A 13,339-nucleotide genomic window follows, 5' to 3' on the forward strand; every position below is an offset into this window, starting at 1 on the left:
ATTTAAAGTTTATGGTTAATTTAATGTGTCCACTTATGAGTCAGAAGACTGCACTTGTTACTTCCTGATGAAAGCAGACATTAAGTATGGCTTCTTGGAAGCAGGAAATTCCTTCCAGAATTTGTACAGCCCATTCTGCTTTCTTTTAAAATGGGGTTTCTGTTGTATAGTTTGAACAGAAGCAACTTGGCCTTCTTAACTCTTTCTTTTGGGATAGCATTTGAAATTGTCCTACAGACTTAGTAGCTGGTAATTAGGTGCCTGCCTTAACCTTTCCCACCCAGTTACTTGTGGACTCCAAGCTTGGGTATTAATTCCCAGGAGTAATGACTCATGGACTCTCACCACCTTATGAAATAAAATAAAATTTATGCTTACCTGATAGATAAATTAATTTCTTTCATAGTGTTGAGAGTCCGTCCAATTTTATTTTTCCATTTCACAGCAGCTTAGTATGCACCTCATTTACCCTGCTTTGTCCTTTTTTCTACTTCTCTATTTTCTCCTTCTCTCAGCTATATGTTGGATGTTGGGTATCTTCGCCTCCTCCTAGTGGCCAGGAGTTGAACTCCCAGGAGTAATTGCTTGTGGATTCTCGCCACCATGAAATGAATACATTTATCAGATAAGCATACATTTTGTTTTTCAAAGCACTATATTAAAGGGACAGTCTAGGCCAAAATAAACTTTCATGATTCAGATAGAGCATGTAATTTTAAAAATTTTCCAATTTACTTTTATCACCAATTTTGCTTTGTTCTCTTGGTATTCTTAGTTGAAAGCTTAACCTAGGAGGTTCATATGCTAATTTCTTAGACCTTGAAGCCCACCTCTTTCAGATTGCATTTTAACAGTTTTTCACCACTAGAGGGTGTTAGTTCACGTATTTCATATAGATAACACTGTGCTCGTGCACGTGAAGTTATCTGAGAGCAGGCACTGATTGGCTAGACTGCAAGTCTGGCAAAAGAACTGAAAAAAGGGGCAGTTTGCAGAGGCTTAGATACTAGATAATCACAGAGGTTAAAAGTATATTATTATAACTGTGTTGGTTATGCAAAACTGGGGAATGGGTAATAAAGGGATTTTCTTCTGTTAAGTGTGATCAGTCCACGGGTCATCATTACTTCTGGGATATTACTCCTCCCCAACAGGAAGTGCAAGAGGATTCACCCAGCAGAGCTGCATATAGCTCCTCCCCTCTACGTCACTCCCAGTCATTCTCTTGCACCCAACGACTAGATAGGATGTGTGAGAGGACTATGGTGATTATACTTAGTTTTATATCTTCAATCAAAAGTTTGTTATTTTAAAATAGCACCGGAGTGTGTTATTACCTCTCTGGCAGAGTTTGAAGAAGAATCTACCAGAGTTTTGCTATGATTTTAGCCGGAGTAGTTAAGATCATATTGCTGTTCTCGGCCATCTGAGGAGTGAGGTAAACTTCAGATCAGGGGACAGCGGGCAGATGAATCTGCATAGAGGTATGTAGCAGTTTTTATTTTCTGACAATGGAATTGATGAGAAAATCCTGCCATACCGATATAATGTCATGTATGTATACTTTACACTTCAGTATTCTGGGGAATGGTACTTCACTAGAATTACACTGTAAGAAATACATAAAGCTGTTTAATAACTAGAGATTATGTTTAACGTTTTTGCTGGAATGTAAAATCGTTTTCATTTGCTGAGGTACTGTGTGAATAAATGTTTGGGCACTATTTTTCCACTTGGCAGTTGCTTAATCTGTTTTTCTGACAGTTTCTGTTCTCCCTCACTGCTGTGTGTGAGGGGGAGGGGCCGTTTTTTGGCGCTTTTTCTATGCATCAAATATTTCAGTCAGCAACTCATTGTATTCCCTGCATGATCCGGTTCATCTCTACAGAGCTCAGGGGTCTTCAAAACTTATTTTGAGGGAGGTAATTTCTCTCAGCAGAGCTGTGAGAATTATAGTTTGACTGAGATAAAAAACGTTTATTCTGTAATTTGTTTTCTGCTTTCAGAATTTGTTATCTTTGCTAATGGGATTAAACCTTTGCTAAAGTTGTGTTGTTTACAAGGATTGAGGCTATAACTGTTTCAATTTATTAATTTTCAACTGTCATAGATCTTCTGTGCTTCTTAAAGGCACAGTACATTTTAATATTATTCTAATTGAATTGTATTTCCAAGTTGCAAGTTTATTTGCTAGTGTGTTAAACATGTCTGATTCAGAGGATGATACCTGTGTCATTTGTTGCAATGCCAAAGTGGAGCCCAATAGAAATTTATGTACTAACTGTATTGATGCTACTTTAAATAAAAGTCAATCTGTACAAATTGAACAAATTTCACCAAACAACGAGGGGAGAGTTATGCCGACTAACTCGCCTCACGTGTCAGTACCTACATCTCCCGCTCAGAGGGAGGTGCGTGATATTGTAGCGCCGAGTACATCTGGGCGGCCATTACAAATCACATTACAGGATATGGCTACTGTTATGACTGAGGTTTTGGCTAAATTACCAGAACTAAGAGGTAAGCGTGATCACTCTGGGGTGAGAACAGAGTGCGCTGATAATATTAGGGCCATGTCAGACACTGCGTCACAGGTGGCAGAACATGAGGACGGAGAACTTCATTCTGTGGATGACGGTTCTGATCCAAACAGACTGGATTCAGATATTTCAAATTTTAAATTTAAACTGGAAAACCTCCGTGTATTACTAGGGGAGGTGTTAGCGGCTCTGAATGATTGTAACACAGTTGCAATACCAGAGAAAATGTGTAGGTTGGATAAATATTTTGCGGTACCGACGAGTACTGAGGTTTTTCCTATACCTAAGAGACTTACTGAAATTGTTACTAAGGAGTGGGATAGACCCGGTGTGCCGTTCTCACCCCCTCCGATATTTAGAAAAATGTTTCCAATAGACGCCACCACAAGGGACTTATGGCAAACGGTCCCTAAGGTGGAGGGAGCAGTTTCTACCTTAGCTAAGCGTACCACTATCCCGGTGGAGGATAGCTGTGCTTTTTCAGATCCAATGGATAAAAAGTTAGAGGGTTACCTTAAGAAAATGTTTGTTCAACAAGGTTTTATATTGCAACCCCTTGCATGCATTGCGCCGATCACGGCTGCAGCGGCATTCTGGATTGAGTCTCTGGAAGAGAACATTGGTTCAGCTACTCTGGACGACATTACGGACAGGCTTAGAGTCCTTAAACTAGCTAATTCATTCATTTCGGAGGCCGTAGTACATCTTACTAAACTTACGGCAAAGAATTCAGGATTCGCCATTCAGGCACGCAGGGCGCTGTGGCTAAAATCCTGGTCAGCTGATGTTACTTCTAAGTCTAAATTGCTTAATATACCTTTCAAAGGGCAGACCTTATTCGGGCCCGGGTTGAAAGAGATTATCGCTGACATTACAGGAGGTAAAGGCCATGCCCTGCCTCAGGACAAAGCCAAAGCCAAGACTAGACAGTCTAATTTTCGTTCCTTTCGTAATTTCAAAGCAGGAGCAGCATCAACTTCCTCTGCACCAAAACAGGAAGGAGCTGTTGCTCCCTACAGACAAGGCTGGAAACCTAACCAGTCCTGGAACAAGGGCAAGCAGACTAGGAAACCTGCTGCTGCCCCTAAAACAGCATGAATTGAGGGCCCCCGATCCGGGATCGGATCTAGTGGGGGGCAGACTTTCTCTCTTCGCCCAGGCTTGGGCAAGAGATGTTCAGGATCCCTGGGCGCTAGAGATAATATCTCAGGGATACCTTCTGGACTTCAAATACTCTCCTCCAAGAGAGAGATTTCATCTGTCAAGATTGTCAACAATCCAGACAAAGAAAGAGGCGTTTCTACGCTGCGTACAAGAGCTCTTGTTAATGGGAGTAATCCATCCAGTTCCACGATCGGAACAGGGACAGGGGTTTTACTCAAATCTGTTTGTGGTTCCCAAAAAAGAGGGAACTTTCAGACCAATCCTGGACTTAAAGATCCTAAACAAATTCCTAAGAGTTCCATCGTTCAAGATGGAGACTATTCGGACAATTTTACCTATGATCCAAGAGGGTCAATACATGACCACTGTAGATTTAAAAGATGCTTACCTTCACATACCGATTCACAAAGATCATTATCGGTACCTAAGGTTTGCCTTCCTAGACAGGCATTACCAGTTTGTGGCTCTTCCATTCGGATTGGCTACAGCTCCAAGAATCTTCACAAAGGTTCTGGGTGCTCTTCTGGCGGTACTAAGACCGCGGGGAATCTCGGTAGCTCCATACCTAGACGACATTCTGATACAAGCTTCAAGCTTTCAAACTGCCAAGTCTCATACAGAGTTAGTGCTGGCATTTCTAAGGTCACATGGATGGAAGGTTAACGAAAAGAAAAGTTCACTCGTTCCACTCACAAGAGTTCCCTTCCTGGGGACTCTTATAGATTCTGTAGAAATGAAGATTTACCTGACAGAGGACAGGCTAACAAGACTTCAAAGTGCTTGCCGCACCCTTCATTCCATTCAACACCCGTCAGTGGCTCAATGCATGGAGGTAATCGGCTTAATGGTAGCGGCAATGGACATAGTACCCTTTGCACGCTTACACCTCAGACCACTGCAACTGTGCATGCTAAGCCAGTGGAATGGGGATTACTCAGACTTATCCCCTTCTCTGAATCTGGATCAAGAGACCAGAAATTCTCTTCTATGGTGGCTTTCTCGGCCACATCTGTCCAGGGGGATGCCATTCAGCAGACCAGACTGAACAATTGTAACAACAGACGCCAGCCTTCTAGGTTGGGGTGCCGTCTGGAATTCTCTGAAGGCTCAGGGACAATGGAGTCAGGAGGAGAGTCTCCTGCCAATAAACATTCTGGAATTGAGAGCAGTTCTCAATGCCCTCCTGGCTTGGCCCCAGTTGACAACTCGGGGGTTCATCAGGTTTCAGTCGGACAACATCACGACTGTAGCTTACATCAACCATCAGGGAGGGACAAGAAGCTCCCTAGCTATGATGGAAGTATCAAAGATAATTTGCTGGGCAGAGTCTCACTCTTGCCACCTGTCAGCAATCCACATCCCGGGAGTGGAGAACTGGGAGGCGGATTTCTTAAGTCGTCAGACTTTTCATCCGGGGGAGTGGGAACTTCATCCGGAGGTCTTTGCCCAAATACTTTGACGTTGGGGCAAACCAGAGATAGATCTCATGGCGTCTCGACAGAACGCCAAGCTTCCTCGTTACGGGTCCAGATCCAGGGATCCAGGAGCAGTCCTGATAGATGCTCTGTCAGCACCTTGGGACTTCAGGATGGCTTACGTGTTTCCACCCTTCCCGTTGCTTCCTCGATTGATTGCCAGAATCAAACAAGAGAGAGCATCAGTGATTCTAATAGCACCTGCGTGGCCACGCAGGACTTGGTATGCAGACCTGGTGGACATGTCATCCTGTCCACCTTGGTCTCTACCTCTGAAACAGGACCTTCTGATACAGGGTCCCTTCAAACATCAAAATCTAACTTCTCTGAAGCTGACTGCTTGGAAATTGAACGCTTGATTTTATCAAGACGTGGATTTTCTGAGTCAGTTATTGATACCTTAATACAGGCTAGGAAACCTGTTACCAGAAAGATTTACCATAAGATATGGCGTAAATACCTATATTGGTGTGAATCCAAAGGTTACTCTTGGAGTAAGGTTAGGATTCCTAGGATATTGTCTTTTCTACAAGAAGGTTTAGAAAAGGGTTTATCTGCTAGTTCATTAAAGGGACAGATCTCAGCTCTGTCCATTCTGTTACACAAACGTCTGTCAGAAGTTCCTGACGTCCAGGCTTTTTGTCAGGCTTTGGCCAGAATTAAGCCTGTGTTTAAAACTGTTGCTCCACCATGGAGTTTAAACCTTGTTCTTAATGTTTTACAGGGCGTTCCGTTTGAACCCCTTCATTCCATTGATATAAAGTTGTTATCTTGGAAAGTTCTATTTTTAATGGCTATTTCCTCGGCTCGAAGAGTCTCTGAATTATCAGCCTTACATTGTGATTCTCCTTATTTGATTTTTCATTCGGATAAGGTAGTCCTGCGTACTAAACCTGGGTTCTTACCTAAGGTAGTTACTAACAGGAATATCAATCAAGAGATTGTTGTTCCTTCTTTATGCCCAAATCCTTCTTCAAAGAAGGAACGTCTACTGCACAACCTGGATGTAGTCCGTGCTCTAAAATTTTACTTACAGGCAACTAAGGAATTTCGACAAACGTCTTCTCTGTTTGTCATTTACTCTGGGCAGAGGAGAGGTCAAAAAGCTTCCGCTACCTCTCTTTCTTTTTGGCTTCGTAGCATAATTCGTTTAGCTTATGAGACTGCTGGACAGCAGCCTCCTGAAAGAATTACAGCTCATTCTACTAGAGCTGTGGCTTCCACTTGGGCCTTCAAGAATGAGGCCTCTGTTGAACAGATTTGCAAGGCTGCAACTTGGTCTTCGCTTCATACTTTTTCCAAATTTTACAAATTTGACACTTTTGCTTCATCGGAGGCTATTTTTGGGAGAAAGGTTCTTCAGGCAGTGGTTCCTTCTGTATAAAGAGCCTGCCTATCCCTCCCGTCATCCGTGTACTTTTGCTTTGGTATTGGTATCCCAGAAGTAATGATGACCCGTGGACTGATCACACTTAACAGAAGAAAACATAATTTATGCTTACCTGATAAATTCCTTTCTTCTGTAGTGTGATCAGTCCACGGCCCGCCCTGTTTTTAAGGCAGGTAAATATTTTTTAATTTATACTCCAGTCACCACTTCACCCTTGGCTTTTCCTTTCTCGTTGGTCCTTGGTCGAATGACTGGGAGTGACGTAGAGGGGAGGAGCTATATGCAGCTCTGCTGGGTGAATCCTCTTGCACTTCCTGTTGGGGAGGAGTAATATCCCAGAAGTAATGATGACCCGTGGACTGATCACACTACAGAAGAAAGGAATTTATCAGGTAAGCATAAATTATGTTATCTATCTTTTAAAACAATAAAAATTCTGGTGTAGACTGTCCCTTTAACAGCGTAGATTTTCACACCCAAGGGCATTAAAGGGAAAGCAAACATAACTTTAAACTACAATCTATTTAAAGAATTGGAGTAAACTGTACTTACTGGTCTTTAATTGATATTTAATTCACTTGTTAAATGTAAGCTTAGAACTCCCATGGTTAATATATAAACCACTGTACCGGTCACCTCAGTCCTTCTGCTTTTTATTTATATATTTATTTTTTTTTAAATGAGATCTTGCTCCTTACCCTGCTCAATATTATTTAGATGCAGTATGCATAACCAGTCACTTACTGTCCCTTGAACTTATTGTAAAACATCAGTTAATCTCTGTTTTTGTTCATCTAACTCTGGGCATATGTGAAGTTAGCTTTAAAAGGAAGTAGAGTAGTAGAAAGTAATGAGTCAAATATTTCAACTTTGTCAAGAAAGTAATGAATGCTTTTCCATGTCTTAGACCTGTGCCATCAAGATAGTATCCACAGATATTGTTTTATATGTGCCTTTTTTTTTTCCTGTGATGTATAAGACGTTTGTTTTTGTTTTTTACAGAATCACTAATCTGAAGTTTTGGGGCCGCTGTGAGCCAATCACTTCCAAGACTTTACAGCTGCTTAATGACCTCTCCATAGGATATCCTTAACAAGGGGTAGCTTTGAAGTTTGATTGGGAGCACAAAATATAATACCTAATTGTTTGTGTGTTTTTATCTGTATACACTGCCCTTGTCCTTAACACAAATGCACATACAGCAGTGTAAGGAAGTTGGTGAAACTTAGCGCTGTACAGTTCATGTTAAACAATCACACAGTGAGTATCTTTGTTTAGTATTTTGGTTTTCTATCATATTTAAAGACTTTCTCTAGTAAGCAAAGAGAGGAGTTAAAGGGACATTCCTATCAAAATGTAAATGCACATAGATAAATTACATCTTTGAATAAAAACATATTTGCACTATACATGTATTGAAAAAATGCTTCTAGTAAAAGTTATCACTCTTTTAGTGTTAACATTTGTCTCTGCATGTGAAGCATAACTAGATATTCTCAGTGCAGCAGGCCCAGTGGGCTTGTACCATGTCAGCAATGAACACATTGAGTCATTACCAGATGGTGCAAGCACCTTAGTCTCTCTGGGCAAGTGCTGTATTTAAAGTTCTGGTGCACGTACTTTAAGGGACATAATACTCATATGCTAAATCACTTGAAACTGATGCAGTATAACTGTATAAAGCTGACAGGAAAATATCACCTGAGCATCTCTATGTAAAAAAGGAAGATATTTTACCTCACAATTTCCTCAGTTTATCAGAGTAAGTCCTGTGTAAAAAGTTATACTTCAGCTGCTGTCCAGCTGCAGGTAAAAAAAATAATGAAGAAATGAACTGCAGCCAATCAGCATCAGCAGTGCTGATGCCATGAACTCTTTTTCTGTGATCTCACAAGAGTTAACTTAACTATCATGAGATTTCATAGTAAACTTCCTTAAACTGAATAGGAAAATAATGAGTGTGCACGAAGCTCACTCCCTTGCCTGTCCCGGGACAGACATACAGATTTGCTGCTTAAAGTCCTTTGCAATGGGGCTTGAATACTTAGGACATTTTGATGTAAAATATCTTTCTTTTTTACATAGAGATGTTCAGGTGATATTTTCTAGTCCGCTTTTTACAGCTATGCGGCATCACTTTCAAATGTTTCAACATTTGGGTATTTTAAAATTACTATAGCTTTTATAAGAAACATTTTTGCAAATACATGTATATTACAAAAATGCTTCTATTCAAAACTTAAATGCATCTATCTGGATTCCAATTTTGGCTGGAATGTCCCTTTAATTGTTTCTGAATACAAATTATTGTATGTATATATTTATAGTTTATAACAGTTCTTCAATTGAAGGACTTGTTGGCATGTCTACTATATTATTTTTTTTACTTAATGTTGTGCTAATCTGCTTGTATTATTGTAGGCAGCCATTATGAGATTTTTTTTTATTACATTGCTTATGTTCTGTAAAAATGTAACTGTTGATATATTTTTGTACTGTTATAGAGTGAGCACTTTTCCTTCCTGGGCATTAACAGTCAATCCAATCTGTCTGATATGCGCTGCAGGACTACATTTTACACTGCACTTGGGCGCCTCCTCATGGTGGATTTAGGTATTTGCCACCTACATTGGTGTTGAGAGCAATACAGAAGCTTTGCTTATAGATTAACCTTAGTTATCTCTTACAATAGGTGAAGATGAGGAGCAATTTTCTCAGTTCATGCTGCCCCTGACTGCTGCCTTTGAGTCTATGGCCCAAATGTTTAACAGTAACAACTTCAACGAACAGGAGGCCAAGGTAGGAATAAGAGAATATCCATATTAATGTAATTATAAATATCATGTATGATTGCTGCTCTGAAGCTGATTTTTATGTATTTAACCCCAGTTGCAAATTTAAATGCAAGCAATAGCAGAGTAATAAAATGCTTTAACACAGAGCATTTTCTTTTTTTTCTTTTTTTTTTTGCACTTTTATAACCCTGTGATAATAATAAATAGTGTGTAACCACATATTGCTAATTGCTTTGGAAATTGAATAGGGATTATGGAGTTGCTTTGCTATAAATGTTACCACCAGGAGTATACATAAAAAAGCATCCTGTTTAAAATAATTTATTTGGGGGGTGTTTAGGGAGCAACCATGATGGGTTGCAATATCAGGAGCTCCAAGCATGATAATGTTAATCCACAAATTATCATTCAAATCCTACATCATCCTTGGATAAACCTACACGATTATGATTCTGCCTACATTTAGGAGTCGATTGATCCCAAGTTTAAGGTGTTAATGATTGTTAGAACCCTATCTGGACATCAGACACCTTAGGCGGGGCCGCCTATCCACCGATTCTCCGACCTCCCCCCCGCATTACGGGTAACTAAGTATTATTCATAGACTGTTGCTTCTCTCCACTGTAATATAGTCATGAAGGATACATATCACATCATCAAAGTTATGCTGGAGCACTTCGAGAAATGCTTTACTCTGAAAATAGATAACATTATTATGCTATGTTCGCAAAGTCCGGAGCAGTATGATGACTCACAGATAGAGGTTTCCCCGACTATGTTACCGCTCATAGGTAGCGGCTTAAATCCTGCTACAGAAACTGGTGGTTCAGAGTGGACTGTTTACTGTGACTCTGCAGATGTGGAATGCAGTCGGGAAACTGAGGGAGTGCTAGATCCCCAAAGTGTTGCTGAGAGGATTCTCCTCGCAAGCTGACTCTTGGACCTTCATAGAGGTCAGCCCTCGATTCCAGAGTTAGTTCATAGTGCGAAATGGCTTAGTGCATACTATACCTGAAGAGCCAGCTACATGGAACACAGAAACGAGGGGTGCAGCATGCAGATTTTTTTGCTTATGAATTAATCATCTTACAAGGTGACATCAATATGGTAATCCTCTTATACACTAAGAGCACAAAATAGACGGAGCACCAACCGGAAGTATAAAATCTACAATTTTATTGTTCAAAAACACACAATAAAAGTCCAGAAACCAGGCTAAACAAGAAGTACAAGGAGGTCATTACTATACAGCTGACGCATTTCGGCATAGAGCTGTAATTGAAGCTGCTCCTCTTATACAACCTACCTCTTCTACTACCTATGAGAGAACCGGAACATCGAGATAGCGTTCGTCCTGCCATTACACGATTGCACTCCAATCCCAGCGCCTTTACATATGGTGCCCTAACAGCTCACAGGATCGGAGTGGGCTAAAATGGTGACTGATGTTCAGCCTCAGCCTAATGACACGAGTGAGGTTTCCCAACGTCTGAAACATAAATGCAGTTACTTTTCTCTTGTAAGGTGTATCCAGTCCACGGATCATCCATTACTTGTGGGATATTCTCCTTCCCAACAGGAAGCTGCAAGAGGATCACCCACAGCAGAGCTGTCTATATAGCTCCTCCTCTAACTGACACTCCCAGTCATTCTCTTGCAGCTCTCGACAAGAAAGGAAGTAGCTAGAGAGATGTGGTGTTTTTTATTTAGTTTATCTTCAATCAAAAGTTTGTTATTTTCAAATGGTACCGGAGTTGTACTATTTTAGCCTCAGGCAGAAAATAGAAGAAGAGTCTGCCTGTGGTCTTTGATGATCTTAGCAGGTTGTAACTAAGATCCATTGCTGTTCTCACACATAACTGAAGAGAGAGGTAACTTCAGCTGGGGGAATGGCGTGCAGGGTCTCCTGCTATGAGGTATGTGCAGTTTAAATTTTTCTAGAGAAAGAATATGCTAGAAAATGCTGTTAATACCGGAGTTATTTAAGGTAAGCTTGATTACAGTGATTTAATAACGACTTGTATCATGCTTGCTGTAAAAGGTAATATTCTTATTACTTTCTCACATTACTGAAAAATAAAACGTTTGCTGGAAAGTGTTTTAAACGTTTTTGTATACATATTGGTGATAAAACTTTATTGGGGCCCAGTTTTTTCCACATGGCTGGCTAGATTTTGCCTAGGGTTAGTTTTGTTAGGCCCTCTCACTGTGAATACAGGGTGGGAGGGGCCTATTTTTGCGCCTAAATGCGCATCAGATTTTGCAGCTTGAGACATCCAGTTTCCCTGAAGGAGTCTCCTGAACACTTAGGACCTCTCTGAGGGGTTTTTGTGCCTTTCAAAATCGTTATATGGGCAGGTAGGGCCACAGCAGAGCTGTGGCAGTTTGTTGTGACTGTTGAAAAACGTTTATATCGTTTTTTTGATCCGGTTTTGAAACTAAGGGGTTAATCATCCATTTGCAAGTGGGTGCAATGCTCTGTTAGTCTATTATACACACTGTAAAAATTTTGTAAGATTTACTGCTTTTTATCACTGTTTTTCAATTTCTGACAAAATTTGTTTCTCTTAAAGGCACAGTACCGTTTTTATTTTTTGCTTGCTTACATTTATCAAAGTGTTTTCCAAGCTTGCTGGTCTCATTGCTAGTCTGTTTAAACATGTCTGACATAGAGGAAACTCCTTGTTCATTATGTTTAGAAGCCATTGTGGAACCCCCTCTTAGAATGTGTACCAAATGTATTGATTTTACTTTGTTATAAAGATCATATTCTGTCTTTAAAAGATTTATCACCAGAGGAAACTGACAAGGGGGAAGTTATGCCGACTAACTCGCCCCACGTGTCAGAACCTTTGACTCCCGCTCAAGGGACTCCCGCTCAGGAGGCGCCAAGTACATCTAGCGCGCCCATGGCGTTTACTTTACAAGACATGGCGGCAGTTATGGATCATACCCTTACAGCGGTATTGTCCAAACTACCAGGGTTACAAAGAGAGCGAGACAGCTCTGGGACTAGAAAAAATACAGAGCACTCTGACGCTTTAGTAGCTATGTCTGATATCCCCTCACAATATGCAGAAGCTGAGGCAGGAGAGCTTCTTTCTGTGGGTGATTTTTCTGACTCAGGGAAGATGCTTCAACCTGATTCTGATATGTCTACATTTAAATTTAAGCTTAAACACCTCCGCATGTTGCTCAGGGAGGTTTTAGCTACTCTGGATGACTGTGACACCATTATAGTGCCAGAGAAATTGTGTAGATTGGATAAATACTATGCAGTGCCTGTTTACACTGTTTTTCCAATACCTAAAAGGTTTTCAGAAAATATTACTAAGGAATGGGATAGACCAGGTGTACCGTTCTCTCCCCCTCCTATTAATAAGAAAATGTTTCCAATAGATGCCGCTACACGGGACTTATGGCAAACGGTCCCTAAGGTGGAGGGAGCAGTTTCTACCCTAGCTAAGCGTACAACTATCCCTGTCGAGGACAGTTGTGCTTTCCTAGATCCAATGGATAAAAAGTTAGAGGGTTACCTTAAGAAAATGTTTATTCAACAAGGTTTTATTCTCCAGCCTCTTGCATGCATTGCCCCGGTCACTGCTGCTGCGGCCTTCTGGTTTGAGTCTCTGGAAGAGGCCTTACAGGTAGAAACTCCATTGGATGATATACTTGACAAGCTTAAAGCGCTTAAGCTAGCCAATTCATTTGTTTCTGACGCCGTTGTTCATTTAACTAAACTAACGGCTAAGAATTCAGGTTTTGCTATTCAGGCGCATAGGGCGCTATGGCTTAAATCCTGGGTAGCTGACGTTACTTCAAAGTCTAAGCTTCTCAATATTCCCTTCAAGGGGCAGACCCTATTCGGGCCTGGACTGAAGGAGATCATTTCTGATACTACAGGAGGAAAAGGTCACGCCCTTCCTCAGGATAGGTCCAACAAATTAAGGACCAAACAAACTAATTTTCGTGCCT

At 40.9% G+C, this 13,339-nt stretch overlaps 1 protein-coding gene across 1 annotated transcript in view; it reads left to right on the forward strand.

Annotated features, from left to right (window-relative positions):
- XPO7 (exportin 7) overlaps window positions 1–13,339 on the forward strand; it is a 449,809-nt gene that overhangs the window by 338,151 nt on the left and 98,319 nt on the right. The window contains exons 16-19 of the mRNA XM_053717951.1: window positions 7,572–7,652; window positions 7,766–7,829; window positions 9,074–9,182; window positions 9,262–9,368. Coding sequence (XP_053573926.1) covers window positions 7,572–7,652; window positions 7,766–7,829; window positions 9,074–9,182; window positions 9,262–9,368 — 361 coding nt within the window. The remainder of the gene's footprint in view (window positions 1–7,571; window positions 7,653–7,765; window positions 7,830–9,073; window positions 9,183–9,261; window positions 9,369–13,339) is intronic.

Source organism: Bombina bombina, chromosome 6 (genome assembly GCF_027579735.1).
Source record: "Bombina bombina isolate aBomBom1 chromosome 6, aBomBom1.pri, whole genome shotgun sequence".
Taxonomy (NCBI): domain Eukaryota; kingdom Metazoa; phylum Chordata; class Amphibia; order Anura; family Bombinatoridae; genus Bombina; species Bombina bombina.